Raw genomic sequence first — 20,862 nt, 5'->3', positions numbered from 1 at the left:
GATGTCAAAATTTGGAAAAATGGAAATCCTTCAAGTTGTCACTTTTGTAAACCTCTTCATCTACGACATAAAAAAGAGAGTCCAATTTTTTCCAGAGAAGAAGAATCAGATCTAAAAAATTAAATAAATACCTTAAAGACGTTTTGCAAAGTTTTTGATATTGCAGAAAGAAAGGTGACCTTTAATATTAGCTATAGAGTTGATCTTACAAGTTTGATAATAAAGTAGTTAACGCACTTACAGAGACAAAATCCAGTCAATCCTGCGATGTGTGCAATGCTAAACCCAACGAAATGAACAATATTGATTTATTAAAAGCAAAAACTGAGAATGAGTCAGCCTTGGGGCTCGGACTTTCAGCTTTGCATTGCTGTATAAAATGCTTGAAATTTATTCTTCATTTGAGTTATAAAATTGAAATTAAAAAGTATAAGCCAAAAACAATTGCGGAAAAATTACTCTTCAGAGAACGGTTAAGCTTATATGTTGACATGCCTAAAACTGGGTCTGGAAGTACCAATGACGGCAATACTGCCAGAAAAGCATTTAAAAATAGTGAAGTTTTTTCTAAAATTACTAAAATTGATTGTGATATAATTGAAAGATTGCATAATATTCTCATAACCATATCTTGTGGATATCCTATTAATATCAATGAATTAGATTTATACTGCACTGAAACAGCTAAACGAATAGTGAGTTTGTACGACTGGTATGTTATGCCTCCTACTGTACATAAACTGCTACTGCATAGTTCTTCCATATCACATAAATTACCTTTGCCAATCGGGGTATATTCGGAAGATGCATTGAAGAGTTTAAATAAACAGATAAGAAATTCTAGACTTGAACACACGGCAAAAATATCAAGGTTAAGCACAATGACGAATCAGATGCACTAAAATAAATGTAACTAAACATAGTTTTTTTTCTCTATGTATCAACATCCATTAAAAACCATTTTTTTTCAAATATCAAGTAGAGTATGCCTGCCGGATTGTAGCAATATTCAAATTGAAAAATATATGCAATATTTTCTAAATATATATTCAATCTTTTTCAAATATATTCAATCTTTTTCAAATATATTCAATCTTTTTCAAATATATTCAATCTTTTTTAAATATATTCAATCTTTTTCAAATATATATTCAATATTCCTGGGGAGAACGCGGCCAATCGGCTTTTGGTTGAACAAAACAATGTCAACATTTAAAAATACTTTAATAATATTATTTATAGAAAAAGCGTGTAGTTATAAAAAGCAGTTATACTTATACCGATATGGATAGTTATAGCAAAGTTGCATCTTTGTTAGAGGAAGCTTCTATTCTTCTTCGCACAAATCAAAGCACAAATATCAGCAGGCCACAATCGGAACTCACAATAACCTCCACATTACAAAGAGCTAGAGGAATGCTCAATGAAAGTGGTTCATCGGGTATTTTTAGGCGCCTTAATAGAAACGATAGATTAAGGTCGTCAGCACCATACAGTAGCAATATAGGCAACCACATAGGCAATCAAAATAAATCAAAGAAAATGACAAAAACATTAGAATTTGCACTAATTTCATCTACAGAAACTGATGAAGAACAATTCCTAAAATGGGATTCTGTAATTGCAAATGGAATTTTGATTATCAATGAATTCGATAGTGAACAAATAATAAGAGAGAAAATAAAGGAGTCGTTGCATGAAAAATTCCCTTTGCTGGGTTCAGATGAATTCGATTTTGTTAAAGTATCACGAAAAAAAATATCAAAATTAAATAAATGCTCAAATATTGATTACTCATATGATGTTGTAAAAAAACTAGCTGGACAAGGGCTTTTATATTTACAGCTAAAAGAACGATGCAATGATCATCAAATGATCATTCCAACGGAAGTTATTGAAATTCCATCAGCTTCATTTGTATCAAAAAGTTCACAACTAATAGATCAAGAAGATGTTAATGAAGTTGATATACAGGAAATAAAAGAACTTACATCAGCTTCATTTGTAGCAAAAGGTTCAGTTGATAAAAATATATATATTGAAATTGATTTTGAAAACCAAAAAATTAAGGAAATTAAAGAAAATAATCTTCAGGATCCAATAGAAATTTTAAGGTTTCTTCAAAAAACAATGATAAAGGGCAGAGTTCAAGATATAGAAAACATTGATGAAAACACGGATAAAGATTCTGAGACAAAATTTATTTGTATCGATCGACAAAATATTTTAATGTCAACATTTGCTGAATTAGAATCCGTTGAAAATTTTTTAATTACATTTGAAGTTGACTTTATGGGAGAACTAGCTAAGGATTATGGTGGTCCAAGGAGAGAGTGGATACGAGAATGCAATAGAATGATTAAAGAGAGATTATTTGATAGTGGTTTGAGAGAACTCTTTGCTGAGGAATATTACTTTGTAGGTTTGTTAATTGGTATTGCACTCTTTCAAGGAGGGCAGCTACCAACATATTTACCAGACAGCATCATTATTAAGATCACCGAAAATACAGCAGATATCTGTATATCTAATATACAAAAAGATTTAAACAAGTTTAATTTGATAAGGTTTTTTAAAGAGTTTCCACAATTACTTGAATTATTAAGAGCTTCAAAAGTACAATTCACAGCAAAAATGCTTTTAAAATTATTGAAGCCAAAATTTTCATCAGAAGGGTCGACAGCTTTAGTTAAAGAAAAAGAGATTTATTCTATGTTTGTGAAATATGTCAGAGAGGTAAGTTTTTTTAAAATGTAAAACAGTGATCACTGTGATGTTTTAGATGTTACATATAATATATTATTTAGGTTGCCAGTGGTAGAAGAGAGTGTGTTTCATTGGCAAATATTCTTTCTTTCGTCACTGGAGCTTCAGAAGAGCCTTTACTTGGGTTTGCATTGCAACCGTCTGTTGAATTTATTCCTACTATTGAAGCTGATGAAAAAGTAAAAGATCTATTATATTTAATAAAATAGTAGTATTTAACTAAAAGATTTTGCTCATACTCAAAATAAATATCGGATTAATTTATTTCATTCAAATTTAGTTTGTTATCGGAAACTAAATTATAATTTGAAAGATGTATATTATTAAAATATTATTTTTATAGTCTGTCAAGTCATGTTATCCAGCTACTGGTAATATGTAATCTAGTACAACCTGATTCATGTTAACATCAGGAAGGGCATTTAATAGTAAAAATGTTGCTTTAACTTTTCTATAATGGTTTTTAAGTGTCACTATGAAGTGGTTTGGATGGTTCTTCATAGTTTATGGTTTTTAGATTTCTTCATAATACAAAACTTGCAAAATTAAAAAACGTAAAAAAGGGCAACTTTGGCCCTGCATGTTTCTGCATGACTTTGTTTCACAATATATATTTTGTTTTAAAATGTTTTTATTCTCTACCATAACAGTGTTCCCACAGTCCTGCAATTTCCGGGACTAGTATCCTAGAAAGTCCTGGGATTTTTCTTTTTTTTTTCTCAAAAATCCTGGAAAAGCCCTGGAATTTTTAAAGTGTAAGGGAAGTTCGTGTACCTAGGGCCACGTATTTTCAACGTCAAAGTTTAATGCTCCGCACTTCTCTAAAAATTGTAAAACTGATATGATCAAATGTATATACCAATTACTTTCTATTGATATAAGTATATTGACTTAAATAAAAAAGTTCCGCCATATAAAGGGGTTTGAAAAAAATTGGCCATAGGTACAGTGAGCTTTTTTTTAATTGTATCCAATTTAATTGTAGACCAATTGTGGCCAATTTTTAATTGGCCACCAGCTATTGTACCTAGGATAATTTTGGTGCAAAGTGGGACAAAACCACCCCAGTTTACTTTAATTAGTGTGATTTCTATAATAAGCTAAAAACATAAACAAGAATAATTTGCAAGATCTTGAAATTTTTTAAACAAATATGCAAAAATGTGTGTAAAAAAACTCCATGCTTGGATTTATGATTTTTCAAAAAATATTTGAAGGTTATTTTCATAAAAAATTGTTTTTTTAAATAAAAATAATAAAACTAGACATTCTTAAGTGTTGCTAGTTGTAATAATATTTTTATTTTTGTTCATTTATAGGATCAGAAGACACATGAAGCATATATGTATATACCAACTGCACATACTTGCTCTAATTGTTTAGTTTTGCCGCGTGGCTCGCTGTTATGCAAGCTTCCAGCTAATAACGACCTTTTTGATGTTTATGATATGGCATTTACTAATAACTTTTTTGGAACAATATGATTTTGCAATATGTTTGATGATATTTTTACATGTTCATATATGAAGTCTTACCAAGTAATATATAATATTTGAGAGAAACGCTAATCTTTTTTTTTCCAAGTCTCTGGTTTCCCTCTAAAAATATTAAGAGACCGTCTAGAACGAATGCAAAAATTTAAAAAGTAACCCTATTATGGATAATTTCCATTTAGTAGCAAATGAATATATTGCTTGACTTGAATATAGGCTCAAAACGAATTACATGGAAGTAAAAAAATATAGTACTCTCGAGTCCTTAATAAACAACCCCCCCCCCCCCATTTCCACTGTGCTGTTTATTCCCACCCCACTTATATTCTGGACTCGAGAGTATAGATACAAAGGATTCTATTCAGTAGAAACTATTCTGTACACATTAACAAGCAGCTAATACAAAATAAAATAGAACAAGAAGTTAAATTCATCTGAAATTATAAATAAGATTCAAATTTTTCCACCACAAGTGCTAAGGCTTCTATGTAAATGTCGATTGCCATTTCAGTGGATTCTTTAGACATATCTATTGAATTTCTGACGAATGCTTCAATATCAATTCTATTCGGAATACTAACTGAGTTAACAACAACATCGTTTAAATCGTGAGATAAAGGGCCATCAACATCTACTCCATAGATATTAAAATCATTTATATCATTTTCAGTTTCATCTCTTGACATAGGATTGTCAATATTTATCATTCCCATAGTCCATATTTGATTGGGAGTCCAATTTTCTTCTGTAGATAAACGATGGTCGTTGTACATAAGTTTAAACTCTTTCAAGGAAAGATTTATTCTTTCTAAATAAACTATATGCAGTGTGAACATGTGAATTGGATTTTCAATATCTAAAATGCCGCTCTGTTCCTTAGCATAAAAAGTGTAATAAAAAGGTAACACGACGCATCGAAACACATCTCTCCATAACCTCTCTATTCTTTGATTTCTTGTGGAAGATCCAGCTAAAAAACTCCCTCTGCCATGACCTCTTCTTGCAATCATTTCATCACATATAAGAACATTTTCTACCCCAAAGTCTACTCTTATTCTTGAAGGCGTTGAAAACTCGCTTGTCGCATTTAAAAAAAGATTTAACACCGTTTCTGCTTAATTATTTGTATTGGCTTCCAAAAACATTACTTTCCTTGATTTACCATCAATGCACCCATGTATTACGAATTTCCAACGAATTAGAGAGTGATGTCCATCTATATGCCATAAAGAATTTGGCCATGGTACATAATAAGATCGCCTTCTAACCAATGCTCCCCATCGCAATGCAGTATTCCTATAATCCACTCTGTTTAAACTAGAGCGGATTATTCTTCTTTGTATATGGTAACCTTTTGATCTAAAATAACCAGATAATAATGGTTCCCCTGTTGCTACACCGTGACGAGATATATATTCAGCTATAATTCTGTTTATTTCGTGGTCATTGATGTTGCTAAAACGACCTGTTTTGTTTAAATTAAGTTCATTTACTCTGCGATGAACTGTCCAACGTGAAACACCTAAAACCTTCGATGCAACATTCCAAGAAAAACCCAAACACTTAAATTCTTTTAGAACATTTTTTGGAATTTCGTACTTTGGCCTTCCAGGGGTTTTACTATATAACACAATAATATTGATACTGCAGTATTTTGAAGATTTTTCATGATAATAAAGGGAAAGCATTTTCCGAATCTCCAAAAATATATATAATATACTTTCTATTCTTTCTTTGTTGTTTAAATCACCAATAAACTCTTCATTAAAACTGTTCAATACTGGAATAAGTTGATCGATTAAATCAATATGCTGTAATAATAACGGAAAATAATCACCACAAGTGGTTTTTCCAATAAAAGATTCAACTTCATCTAGAAAAAATATTAAATTTTTATATAGATCTGCACCCATGTCTTTTTCAATGATTTCGGTCGCCATTGTTTTTGTTTGTGTTTAATTTTTTTGTTTGCCATTAATTGTAGTTATTATCCTTCTATTTACGCGCGTAAATTGCTTTATCCCAGGAATATTGAATATATTTGAAAAAGATTGAATATATTTGAAAAAGATATAATATACTTGAAAAAGATTGAATATATATTTGAAAAAGATTGAATATATTTGAAAAAGATTGAATATACTTGAAAAAGATTGAATATGTATTTGAAAAAGATTGAATATATTTGAAAAAGATTGAATATACTTGAAAAAAATTGAATATATATTTGAAAAAGATTGAATATATTTGAAAAAGATTGAACATATTTGAAAAAGATTGAATATATATTTGAAAAAGATTGAATATATTTGAAGAAGATTGAATATATATTTAGAAAATATTGCATATATTTATCAATTTGAATATTGCTACAATCCGGCAGGCATAGTAGAGTAATATATCAAGATAATGTGTTTGTCTTGAAGGTTCTAAAACTCAAAGAAAATTTTTTGTACGCGTATAATACGCGTATACCTTTAACGCGCTCATACGCGCATTATACGCGTCGAAGCTGCGCGTAAAAAAAAGTTTACCAACAAATTTGAAATCTTTGACCCAAAAAATATTATTTTGATATATAACATTATTTATTTACAATTTATGTCAAATTTTATTTAGTTTTTGCCATTTTTTGATCGCCCTGAGTCATTGTGCAACGCTTTTAAAGTTTAAATCAAAAAGGAATATTTAACAAATGACTTGGAACGTTACTTTTAAATTTTAAAATTAAAATAGTTTCGTGCATTACATATTTGTTATGCTAAAGAAATCCCATGGTGATACGCATAAAATAGGTTGTTAAATTTCTGAATTAAAAAAACAAACAGATTGGTAATATAGCGTTGACGAGCTAATAAAAGTTTTAGTAGTACGAAATAAAAAATATGGATAAGTTTAATGACGTGAGCAAAACGAGAAGATCTGAGGTATGGGAATATTTCGAATTTTCTGAAGAATTACAGAGTTCAAAGTGTAAACTCTGTAAAAGTTATTCTCAAAACACCTGACTCATATACAACAGCTATTACAAGGCATTCAAAAACAAAACACAAAATTGAAATTCTTTAATGCAATAATTCTGCACCCAAGGCTGTAGCAAACATTCCTGCTGCCAAAAATCCGCGAATTGAAAGTTTTTTCAAAGATGACAATTAAACTCTACCTCAAATTTTTAATCGACTATCAACTATTAATGGAATTAGCTTTCACGCCATTGCTAAAAGTGAAACTTTGCGATCAGCATTTCGTGTCCTGGGATACCGAATCCCTCAAAGTCCTCAAACCGTTCGCGATCTTGTCATTAAATACTTTACATTAGTTAAGGAACAATTCATAAGTTCTTTGAAAATGAAACTTGAAGATAAGCGTAAATTTACTTTTACATTTGATGAGTATACTTCAGTAAAAAACAGAAGAACAAATAAACAAACAGAAAAAACAGAAGAACAAAAAAAGAAGAAGAAATCTACTTCATAATGAGGGATTTCAATCGCTTGGAATGATAAGAATTCAAGGTACAATGCCAGCAACAAGAGCTATTTAATTGATCAGCGATAAGCTTAATTCATTCAATTTAAATTTGGGCAAAGACATTGTATCTTCTATTACTGATGGAGCTAGCTTACTGAAAAAAATTGGTCATGACACTAAACCTGAACATCAAATGTGTTACAACCAGGCTATTATATATATAACTACTATATATATAACCACATCTATGTGTGATTGATGTGCTCTTTACAAAAAATATAGTTGATGGATATGATTCTAAAAATAACCCTGTTGATGATGATATGGAAGCTGTAGATTACGATCAAGATTACAGTGATGATAAAGATAGGACTAAATTTGGTGATGATATTCAAACTGTTCATGAAAAAAGAAACATCCATTTAGTTCATTTCATGAAATACTTGTCAAATTCGAATGTCTTAAATAAAGATGACCAATTTGGCAACAAGATTAAAAAAAAGACAAATACTAATGTTGCTACAAATCTCATTCAGAGATTATTTCAGCCATCTGACAATAGCTCGGATGATGACAAGAAAGTAAATAGTATAACTAATAGTATAACTGATAACATAAAAAGTATCAAAAATGAATTGAATTGAGCAACAACTCAAACTTTTTATTGAACGAGCAATCACTAAAATGAACCTTGATCATCAAGAAATTTGAACAAACCTCGTTCAAAAGGAAATGACTGTTTTTAAAGCTAGCAAAGCTAGACCTAAGTATTTAGATTTACTTTTTAAAGCTCTTCAAACAATTCCTCCTACATCCACAGAAGCTGAGAAAGCTTTTTCTAGTCTTGGACTTTTTGCTACTAAAATAAGAAGTTCTTTAAATGACGAAACATTAGCTGCACTAACTTTTTAAAAGCAAACCATGAAGAGTACTCATTGCTATTAATTGTCCTAATTAATGATGATAAATAAATACATTAACGCATACTTTGCATTACTTTGGTCTGATTTGACATAACTAAAATTAAGTTCGGAACAGTTCGAACTTTTTTCCGTAATAGTTCGATCATGTTCAGGTTCTAACTTTTTAAAAAAAGTTTCAACTGGAAGCCCTAGTCTCTATATTACATTTATAAAAAGAAATTTCTCCAATATAAAAGTTGGTTTTGAAGGGTTTTGCTCATCTCTGTAATTTTATAATTATTCTTGAGTTTTATATCTAAATTAAAAAAAAATATTTACATCATGTGCAAATCACATTTTTTAAAATTTATAAAAATATAGATTATATTATTTAATATATACTATAAAAAAGTATTTGTAACTTGATTCAGTAATTTACATTATGTAAAAATCGTATTAAAAAAATGCTTAAAAATATATATTATAAAAATTTATATTATATAATGAGGCCCGTATATTGGGAGAGATGGGGGGCAGCGCTGGATTTAGCGGCCCCGAAATAGTTTAAGGACCTTTTTTTTTTTAAGTCATTTTTTCAGTCAATTTTTTCAAAATTATTTATTTAATAAATTATTGGGGAAGGGGGGTAAATGGCTCTTCTGCCCCCCTCCCCCCGCCCCAGTTGCTTCAGGCCTGATAATATATTATAAAAATATATACAATAAAATACTATTTGTTGCTTGATTGAATAAAAATTTGTCATATTGACTCAGTAAAAATTGTGTGAAACACGTGGTAAATAATATATCTCATAGAGATCCTAAATAATGTGCAGAGAAAAATGTCACTTTGTTTGAAATGAACCATTTAGCGTGCATCCATGGAGAGTAAAGTGATAAACGATCACCATTTTTTGCATATATAAGAATACTAATTGCTCCTGTATCAAAACTAGAACTCCATTTTGTTGATGCTATGACTTCGTCATTTTTACAAAGATGAAAGCTAGTTAACTTCACTGGTTGCCTATAATCTAGCTGCATCTATATATAATATATAAAAATCATGTAATTTATTATTTAAAAATTTGTTAAAACCACTACTTTTTCAAAAACCACTTTTTACAGGTGTCAAAGATAAGTTAAAAAAAAATCATAATAAAACTCAAACTGGCGCGAAGAATATAAAATAAAATTCAAAAATTTTGACGCTAAACATAAAATAAATTACCAAACATGCAAAAGCTTATTCAAATAGCTTTGCAAAAATGTTGAAATAAATATTATTCTGACTTGCTCTAAAAGTGCAAACATGATTTAAAGCACGTCTAGCAAAAAATGAAAATATTCACAGAGAAAATGAATACTAATGCATCTTTCAATAAAAGTTAAAAAAAAAAAGAAAAGTTAAGTGAATCAAATTATAATGAAATTGAATTGAACAAATTTATTTACAACCATGAGAACAAAAGTATCTAATAATATCCCAAACGCAAACGATAAATAGTGGTTTAGAGTTTTGAATCAGAACCAAGAAATTCGATTAAACCTCGCGAGGTTTGTTGCCAGCTCTACCTAGATAAGCATTGATAATGAATTTGCTGATTTAAATGATCTTCTGCGATACTCTGTGATAAGACCTTTTGGGCTTCTTGGAGCGCCTTGATAGATTATTAAAAAAAAATGTAGTTATTTCCAAAATTCAAGTAATTCAAACAAAAATTTTTCTGAGTTGACTTAAAGTAAACTTGAAAAAGTTTTTAAATCAGTAAAACATTAATTTAGAGCATCCATCATTCAATAATATTTTCCAGATCATCCAAAAATTGATAAAATGACTCCTACCTTCAAGACCGGAAATCATACTGATATAAATAACCATTTACCTACTTCAATGATTCAACTTTTATAAATACTTAATTTTTGCTCATATCTTATTAACAATAGTTGGTTTATGAAAAAAAGTTTAGATTTTAAGTAAACAATTCAACTAAGCATGCCATTCTCCAAACGAGTTTAAAAACAGACTCAGATCGGTACAAAATAGTTAAATATATAAGCATTGATCATTAAAATAGAAAAAAGTTATAAAATTAGAAATATCAATAAAAATCTATCTTTTCAAAATCATATTGATAGTACCTCCTCTGAAGTTGTTTAATCGGATGGTTTATAAATAAAGCTAAAACAAGCAGTAGTTAACGCAATTATATATAATTATATGAAGTGTACCGAATTTCATATCAGGTATATTTCAAAGAAATGAAACCCTTGAATACATTCTAACTAAACGTATATAACATTTTCTACTTCACGTTCAAATACGAAAAAAAATGTATGATTTAAGCACTGATAAATATATCTCAATGTATTTGCCGAAATAAATATGATCATGTGTATCGTAAACCATATCTCTGGAATAAAATAGTTATGCCTATTATTAATTTTTATTTTATTTTGGCTTAAACTTCCCATAAATTTAGTTTACGGGTCGTCCACAAATTACGTCACTAATTTTTGACAGTTTTTTAACCTCTACTCGTCACAACATCGTAATTTTTTAGTAGCAACTTCCTTATGAGACGACACAAAGCCACTTACTCCATCCCCTCCCCCCTCCTTTTTTCTATCCAAAAAAATAAACTTATTGTGCTAATTGATCTTCTAACGTAATCTTCTGACTAAAAGTCCTTGTATTCATTTTTGTAAGATTGATGTTTTATTTTATTGTAAAAATTGATATCTTAAAAAAAAAAAAGTAAATTGTGCAACAAAATGTATCATGCAACAACAAAATCACAGCTTATGGCGTATGCGACATGAATGCAACTATTGTAATCTATTGTAACTTCTATGTTGCCATTTATTATTTTTACTAGTAGCTAAGAAATAAATCAGAAACGAATAACCAATCACCGAAAAATAACAAACAACCAATTAAAATCAGAAACCTTGATTTTTGATTATTGTTTTAGTATTAAATTTATTTAAGAAGAAACGATTAGTAAATTATGTAATAATAGTCATTTTTTAAAGTACGTACAAATATATAACTCAACAAAAAATTTTTTTTTACATGCAAAACATATTAACAAGATGAACTATACCTGAGCATTAATTTGATAAAATCCATCAAAATGAATTATTAAATACGAATCGTTTTGTAATGATATCTTTCCAGATTTTTTTAATATCTTCCAAATAAAAAATGTACCTATAATAGAATTAAACGTTTATCACTTATGTGAATCAAACATATTAAATAATGTGCTAGCAGTTATAGCAAATCATCAACGGAATTTTTTTTGGAGACTGGAAACTAAGTGTTTTTTACTTTTATCCTAAAATTTAGAGTGAAAGTATAACCAAAATTTTTAAGACAGGTTATTAGATTATCAATATCTTTTCTTTAAAATAGTGCATGTAAATGAAGCAAACCATGTTCAAGTTTCTATGATAGGAAAAATATGGAAATATGAAAAACCATACTTTGACAAAATTTAACCGAATTTTCATGATAAGGAAATATGAAAAACCATAAAGATTTTTGGCTCATTTTCAAAAGCTTTTCGGAGCAAGTCTAACCTACTGCACCACGACTGCTTTTAAATATGATATTCAAACTCCACCTGCTTTTTATAGCCTATACTAGTTCTGTATTTCTGAAAATAGATCAGATTTACAAATCTTGGGTTGAAATGAAGTCAATCTTTTTAGAGATTGTTGCAATCGTCTCCTCGGGGTAATTGATAGCTTCTTTAGCAAATTCTTTATCTGATAATTGGATATCGACACTATTCAATATATTGTTTAAACAATCTTCTATAACATTTTTTATATTTTGAACCATTGCTGACATTGATGAATATTCAAAACCATTATTGATTTGTGACATTTTTTTGCTTTTATATAAATACTTTGCCGTTTGACAATAACTACAATAACAAAATAAATAAATAAAAAAATTTGCATGACATGGGGCAAAAAGAAGACTATAGTTGTCTTATCACTAATCTCCGTAATATATACCATACATAGCATAGCATTTAAAAAGCGTGTAAGATAATAGAAAATTTTTTAAGTGCCATTAAAATTTTCTTAAATTATACATTAGATAAGGAAAGAAAGAAAAAAAATATACGAATAAAAAAAAATAAAAAAATAACAATTTTTTTTTTAATTTTTTTACTTTATTCTCCATTTAAACCATTGGCTTAGTTTATCAAGTTCTTTGTTTACTGTTAAAAATAAAGTTTTAATATTTTCATTAGAGTAAAACATGTTAGTATCATCGGCGAATAAAATTGAGTTTAATATATTAGAAAACTTATTGAGATTATTAATATAAACTAGAAACAAGAGGGTTCCTAGTATTGAAATAAGTAACTTTTAAACCAAGCCAAGTTTGAATTTCTTATACCGTAGATTTTGAGTTTGGATAAATGAATTATATGATCAACTGTATCAAAGGCTTTGCTTAGATCAATAAAAACACCTAAAGTGTACTTTTTTTCATTAAACCCTTTAAATAGAGAAAGAAATTTTGGAATAGTATTTCTGTCAGGGTTATTTTTATCAATGAATTCCTTAATAATACGCGAAGTACTTTGAGGATCATTCGAGTGCTTTTTTAATTGATCTGAATAATTATATTTTTTTGATTTTTTTACAATTCACTCAAAGATTCGTTTGTAGTTTTTATAATTAGCTTCATTACGAATGGTTTTTTTTTTAAAAATTTGTCATATATTTGTTGTTTTTAAGAAGATTTAAGAATACCCTTAGTAATTCAAGGGTTTTAATAGCGTTTTTGTTTTAACCAAATTGGAAACTTCAGGAAATGCTTTGTTATAATATTTATAATACACTAATATGAATATATAGAGGCTTTATTAGAGTTTTGATTCAGAAATAGCCCATCCCAGTAAATACATGATAAAAGCTTATGAAAATATTTAACTGAAGAGTCGTTTACTGTTCTTGTTGATTTTTTTTTTACATTGATCAATTTTATTACATTTTTGTGAAATAATAAATATGGGAAAATGATCAGAGATATCTGTTTTGAATATTCCTGTTTTATCTTTATATTTAGGAAGTTATTGGTAAGATAATTTGATTTATTGAAGTTTCACTTTTTCTAGTTATGCGCGTAGATTTATTGATTACACGAATGTAACTTTCGTAGATTTCATTGAAAAATTGATAACAGGAATGTAATTTTTATAGATTACATTGAAAACTTGTCTTATGTTTTTATTTGTGTCATAATCTAAAATATTGAGATTCAAGTCACCAACAAGATAAACAGTTTTTTTTAAATCGAATTATATTTAATTACACTTTTAATGTGATCTTCAAACACTATAATTAATCCGTTTGGTGGTCTGTATAGAGAACGGACGATAGTGTTTTTTGAGGTTATATCAATAAGTTCAATACACAATGACTCATAATCATTAGTGGTTGAACTTAAATTTGACTTTACTTTATACAATAATGAGTTTTTAATAAAAATACACAATCCCCGCCTAACTTGCCTGATGATCTAATTTGGTGGATCACTTTCTAGTTTGGTAAATGGGAATTATAATTGTTTACCATATTTTTGTCATCGCACCATGTCTCGTTGAGACAAATAATTTGAAAATTAATATTAATTTTATATAAAAGTTGTTTTAAAAATTCATCATTTTTTTTTGAAGACTTCTAATACTAACAAGAAGGATTGTGAACGTTGAGTCGTTCTCAATTCCTTCAATGATATTTTTTGAGTTTACATTATAGAATAACGAATGAATATTTTTTATTAGATCATTATTATTATAAAAACTAATATCAGGATCAGAATCTTTTTTTAAATGTGTTGATTTTTTAGTGAGTTATGAATTAAATTCATAGTTTTTTAAAGCTGAATCCTCGGCCTTTTTAAATAAGTGTAGTATATTAAAGAAAAATTAATAGAAATCAAAAAATATAAACTTTAACAAAAAAAAAAAAAATCATTTAACAAAATTTTTATTTCTAAATACTTTGAAAATTAACTTATCGTAAATAACAATAGAATATTTTCCTTTAATTCTATGATTTATTTCAAAAAGTTTTTTTCTTATTCCCGCTGTTTCGATAGAATAATCTTCGTTAATGTTAATTCCCTATGCTTTTAGTTCAAAACGAAGATTATTTCTTTTGTTGATCTTCAAGTTGGTGTATTTTCTTTTTGTCTTCTTCTCCTCAGTTTAACTTCAAAGCCATTTTTTTTCCAAACCTTTTACTTTTTTCTCGTTGTAATCTTGCGAAAACGTAACACTTTTTTCAATGTGTTGTTGTGTTTATTCAAACTTTAATATTTTATAGTTTACTTTTAACAGCTCGCTTTTTCTGTCTTCGTTTTCTTTTTTTAATGCTTCATATATAAGTTGCAAAGATAAAATTTCTTTTGTTGCAAAGACATAACTTCTTTATTTAATTTGTCACCAGAATATGTTTTGATTATTCGTAGTGAACATTAGTAACAACCAGATAAATAAAAATAATTGAGATCTCTCCGTAAGAATGTTCCGTCTATACTTTTGTATTACTGCAGCGCCATTGTGACTAGACGCAATTATGTACGATAAATCTTACCTGGTGACTAATCTTAGGTGAAAGGTTTAAGTATACATGAAAGTTCGGTAACAGTTATCAAATCAACTTGTGAAATTTGGGAAAAAACTAAAATTCCTACAATTCGAAAGGATAATGCAGTTTCAAGGCTTGAAAAATTTCATAAAGAATATACGGATCTATTAAAAGACAGAAATAAGAAATCAGCTGTTGCTAGAAGCAAAGTAACAGAATTTGAAAAGAGAATTGTGAAACTTTTTGATATTGCGCCAACTAATGTTTTTGATTTAATAAAAATTCAAGTTCTCCTAGTAGCGATCATGATGATATCGTAGTTTTGAAAGGAAAAGATGATGTTGCAGAAAACTCCGGTCTGAAAAGGAAACGTTCTATAAAAAAAATTATTACCCCTGAAGTTGTCGCTTCCTTAGATAGAGAAAAAGTAAGCAATCGTGTGGCAATGCGAACTATAGCAGCTACAATGCAAAGTTTAGGAGCTCCCATTGAAGAGTTTATATCGGTTTCCACTTTTCATAGGGCAAGAACTGATTATCGTGAAACTCATTACAATGAAACGAAAGAAAATTTCAAACCGGATGTACCTCTTGTAGTTCATTGGGATGGAAAAATGATGGCAGACATCGATGGAAGTGGAAATGTTGAGCGTTTGTCAGTTTTAGTAACAGGGCGTGGTGTTGAAAAACTTCTGGGAGTGCCAAAGCATCCTGATTCAAAAGGAGAAGCCATTGCTACTGCAGTTGTAGCCTCCCTCCATGAATGGGACGCTTCGAATCTTATTAATAATCTCTGTGGCATGTCGTTTGATACCACAGCTAGCAATACAGGATCTGAGAAAGGTGCTTGTAATTTACTTGAAGAAAAATTAGGAAAAAAATTATTGAATTTAGCTTGTCGTCATCACATTACTGAAATTGTTGCAGGATCTGTGTTTAAAATTTATTTTACAACAACGTCCGGACCAGATGTTTCTATTTTCAAACGAATTAAACAAGCCTGGAAGAATATCAAGAAAGATGATTTTAGCCCAACAGTGCAAGATGAAGAAGCTGAAAGATATCTTTCAAACGTCTCGATTGAAAAAAAATCGTCTATAATTAATTTCTTGAAAAAATGTTTGCAAGACTCACAACCACGAGATGATTATAAAGAACTTCTTGAATTATGTCTAATATATTTAGGAGAGCAACCTCCTAGTGGAATAAGATTTAAAGCACCTGGAGCCTTCCATCATGCTCGGTGGATGGCAAAACTTATTTATTCAATTAAAATATGGTTATTTAGAGATCAGTTTAAAATGGTGCAACATGAATTAAACGCAGTAAGAGATATTAGCATGTTTGCTGCGTTAATATATGTTCGACAGTGGTTTACTGCACCACTCAGTGCCTCGGCCTCAATTAATGATTTAGATTTTCTAAAAAATATTGAGGAATATCGTGAAATGAATGAAAATATAGCGACCGCTGCAACCAAGGCAATGAAGCGGCATCTATTGTATTTAAATGAAGAACTTATATCTTTGGCCTTTTTTAGTGATGATGTAGAGATTGAAGTTAAAAGAAAAAATGATAACTGCCCTTCAGCGTCAATGCGTAGACAATAATAGGCAATCAAAGAAATTAGCAGATATTACAAATGTAATGAGTAAATCCCTTGAGGACTTTGTAACGTGTAAATCACTTTCATTTTTTAATTTCTTAAATATTGACATTTCCTTTCTTGAAGAAGATCCTTCAAACTGGAAAAACAATGAGTCGTATGCCGACTCTAAAGAAGTAGTGAAGTCTCTTAAAGTTGTTAATGATTGCGCCGAAAGAGGGGTGAAGTTAGTACAAGACTTTAATGCTGTCTTAACAAAAGATGAAGAGCAGCAAAGTATGTGCTAAATTTAGTTGCAGAAAACAGGGCTGTCTCACCAGAAGCAAAAAAATCAACATTGAGTGCTAAACAAACCAGGCGACAATGAGCAGCTGTTGTTGTTTAATGTTGTTTAATGTTGTTTAATAAAAATTATTATGTGTAATAAGAGCTTTATTTTCGTTTTTATTTTATTAAAATCGAACGGTAAATAACCGAAATGTGTACAGAAAACGAAGGCCAATATTTTACTGAACTTTTGAAAATTCCAATTTTAGAGGGGTATAAAGATCGCCCAAGCCTCTAAATATTAACCGATTTGGCTGATTTTTTTGGTACAATGTTTTCTTTCATAAATGAACACATTTAGACCTTAGGAATAACAAAAAGTAAAAAAAAGTTTTTTTGGATCACCCTAATATATATATATATATATATAAATATATATATATTTGTAGTAAGATTTAATAATTATTAATGTTTATTTTAACAAAATGTAAAATGGAATGATACAATTATAATAAAACAGAAATATAATTTACCATCAATATCATATTTTATTGGAACTAAGCTTGAGTTAAGATTCTGAGGTAATGTTGACAAACTCTGATTTTTCGGACCTAACACAATGAGTTCATTGACCTAAAATATATATTTCTACATTTTTAGTTAAGAAATCTAAACGTACAAGTTTAAACTGAATAGTAAAGAATGATTTAAAACTATAATTAAATTATTTAAACTAAATCACAAGTTTTAATTTATTTAAAACTATAAAATATGAAACAAAAGCATATAAAAATGAAATGTAACCAATAGTTCAATTCAAATCAAGTAATTCATATCAAATCAATAGTTATATAAAGTGAAGTAAAATAGTTACATGGCATTTATTTTTGTAAACTTTATTAGAAACAAAATAAACTCCTTATTTGGGCTTTTTTTTGGCTTGAGGTAGGTGTTGTGGGCAGAGGCGATTCTGCAAATCAAATGAGGGGTGAGGTGTATCCTAAAAATGTAACAACTCGTTCTTAAAAAAAAAAAAATTTTTTAAACTAATGTTTACCCGACTAAAATGTGTCAAACACCCGACAAGCCGACTTGTTACTCGAAAAACCGACTATAACTTAAAAATCACCTTTCATTGGTGGAGGGGTATTACAACCCTCCTCTTCCATACCCCACCTTATCCTCCCCTTCTCTCGTAAAATTACCTTTGATTGTGGTATAAGTGGTGCAAAGTAGAAGTGTATAAGATGTAACTGCAAATAAGAAATGGAAAGCAAAATAACTAATTTATATACTTTAGGGAAAATCTCAAACAATTATTCTTAACATCCATGGGCGCCCGCAGGATTTTTTGATGCTTCAGATAGGATAAATTCACATATTGTGCAAACTCTAAACTTAAGCATGTTCATTCATATGCCAAATGAGGACACCTTGCCAAAAGTCAAAAAGAGTTTTTGCAAGGTCTCCTCATGCAAGGATAGTGGAAGCCTGGAAATAAAAAAACCCTTTAACATTTGCTCCTTTTCTGCCCAAACGTGAACAATAGTAACCCCTCCGATTAGTCGGGTATTTGACAAATTTTAATCGGGTGAATATTAGTTTTAAGAAGTCTTTTTCTTTTTTAAAGAACGATTTGTTACTTCACTTAAACTCATCTTAAACTAAATTCAAATTTATTGACAGATTTTAAATTTTGCAAATTTAGTTTAAATAGAAAAGTTGCAAGGCCTCCTCATTTAGCATAGGTATGAACATATTTAAATTTAGAGTTTGTCCTATTTGAAACATCAAAAATCCTTCGGGCGCCCTTGTTAAAAATAAAACCGTCAAAAAAAAAAATCAAACAAATATCGTCAACAATTTAAAAAGACTCTCCATTTTGAAACTAGCCGTCAAGTAAATAATGAAATAAAAGTCTATTATAAGTAAATTTAAATAAAAAAAAGCAGTTCAAATTGTACATGGAAAGCACCAAACTTTATTAAACCTACTTCTTACTGGTGTACTACTGTAAATATTTTATTAAAAAAATAACTATACCGTAGGCTTAGTCTAGAACATGATTTGCCAGATACTATTAACCCTGCTAAAGTTCATTAACTTACATTATTAAGATTCAGATTTGTTTGCATACCACGTTGTATACTATGTATTTCTGACAAAATTTCCGTTGCATTGTAAGCACGCAATTGCATTTGACAAACTAATACACAAATACAAACTTGCAATAATAATGTAGAAAAAAAAATTAAACTTATACGGTTGAAAAAAATTGGTTTTTCTTTTAACGAAGAAAACATGTTGTTTGACATATATCGAATTTGGCTGATTTGACCTTAGAAATAAAAAATTGTTTAATACTCAACATGTGTTCTACTTTATATTACTTTCACTTTCTGACGTGATATTTTAGGAAATAATGTGAGTTTCCTTTTACTTTGTTTCGTAAAACATTGTAATTTGTATCAAATTTCAAATTCAAATATAAAGTTTAATACAATATTGTAAGAACTTAAAACAATTTAACATTTCAAAGTATCTTGTAACAAGAAACTGAAAGTAAACATAAAATATTGTATAATTTAAAGCCTTTGCTGACATTTATTGTTTTTAAAAAATATAATTCCTAAAATAGATTTTTAACGGTTAAACTATGCAGTTTAACCGTTATAATATAATTCCTAAAAAGGATTTTTAACGGTTAAACTATGCAGTTGAGTGATGGAACTCATTGAAGCTAAGGAAAATTTTTAAAAATATTCTTAAATTAAATATTCCAAGATTAACTTATTTTCTCTCAAAAATGCAACTTTATAATAATTTACCTTGTTTTATATACCTTGTATTATATGCAGTGGGTGATTAATAAACTGATAAAAATTTTAAAAAGTAATATACGGTTGCAAAGACTAAGGACCACTTATGTGCAAAGAGATGCTCAAAATTTATGACATGTTTTCATTTCTTATAATATATATTAAATATAAATACTCAAAATATATGACATGTTGTCATGTCTTAGATAAATTTTATTGTTTCTGTGAATATTAAAGAAATCATCTTAAAGGGTAGATTAGGGTAATATGAGCACCTTGATAATATGACCATACTTAAAGATTTCTTAGATGTAAGCAGTGAAGTTAAAGTTGCTGTGTATTTTTTGAATCAACTTTATGTGGTGATACTAGAAATCAGTACAATTTGCCTAAATATATATTCATTAATTAGCGGCTATCATCTAATTAAAGCGCTGTTACATTATTTGCGTTGTTAAAATAACATCATCACGCAAGATTAAATTTTGGTGCTAAAATAATGAAACTAATTTTTTCATAAAGAAAAATATGTTAGCTAAAAATCCAATCCATTTTTGTTTGCATAAAAACATTTAGTTTAGACTTCATATAAAGATACCGTTTTTGTGTAATATTTTTTTTTTTTTTTTTTTTTTTAGATTATTCACCTCCCCAAGGCCCGAGGGGGGCCACTACAGTCGAGGAGGCTACTCATTTTTTTTTTTTTTTTTTATTTTTTTTTATTTTTATTTTTTTTAGTTGTTATTCGTGGTACAACCCTCTCTCAACTCTTTAACTCCGAAACACGAACCTTTCCGAGCAAGGCCGCTGCGCGGAGAAACTAAGTTGATACTAAGAAACTAAGAAATATGAGCAGGCTCAAATTACCCAGTGTTTTTTTATTGAAATTACCTAGTTTAAAGTCCTAAAATTGCAGTGG

General features: G+C 28.9%; 2 protein-coding genes across 3 annotated transcripts; one reads left to right on the top strand and one right to left on the bottom strand.

Annotated features, from left to right (window-relative positions):
- Positions 1-1,109: 1,109 nt before the first annotated feature.
- Positions 1,110-4,321, top strand: LOC136074883 (uncharacterized). The gene is made up of 3 exons (XM_065787110.1): positions 1,110-2,736; positions 2,808-2,945; positions 4,086-4,321. Exons 1-3 carry the CDS (start codon positions 1,285-1,287, stop codon positions 4,248-4,250), a joined length of 1,755 nt encoding a protein of 584 aa, XP_065643182.1. The 5' UTR covers positions 1,110-1,284; the 3' UTR covers positions 4,251-4,321.
- A 4,651-nt stretch (positions 4,322-8,972) lies between these two features.
- Positions 8,973-19,514, bottom strand: LOC136075367 (uncharacterized). Of its 2 annotated transcripts, none has more exons than XR_010635869.1 (4): positions 18,330-18,347; positions 17,658-17,757; positions 11,739-11,845; positions 8,973-9,675 (listed from the first exon to the last, which is right to left on the bottom strand). XR_010635869.1 is itself a non-coding variant. In XM_065788316.1 (4 exons), the coding sequence occupies exons 1-4, from the start codon at positions 19,437-19,439 to the stop codon at positions 9,442-9,444; spliced, it is 648 nt and encodes a 215-aa protein (XP_065644388.1). In that variant the 5' UTR covers positions 19,440-19,514; the 3' UTR covers positions 8,973-9,441. The 2 variants fall into 2 exon arrangements, 1 of the variants encoding a protein (XP_065644388.1); XM_065788316.1 differs by lacking the exon at positions 18,330-18,347 and adding an exon at positions 19,233-19,514.
- Positions 19,515-20,862: the final 1,348 nt, after the last annotated feature.

This window comes from Hydra vulgaris, chromosome 01, assembly GCF_038396675.1.
Source record: "Hydra vulgaris chromosome 01, alternate assembly HydraT2T_AEP".
Classification (NCBI taxonomy): Eukaryota; Metazoa; Cnidaria; class Hydrozoa; order Anthoathecata; family Hydridae; genus Hydra; species Hydra vulgaris.
The sequence above is the reverse complement of the archived record's forward strand: the minus strand, read 5'-3'. Positions and strand labels throughout refer to the sequence as shown.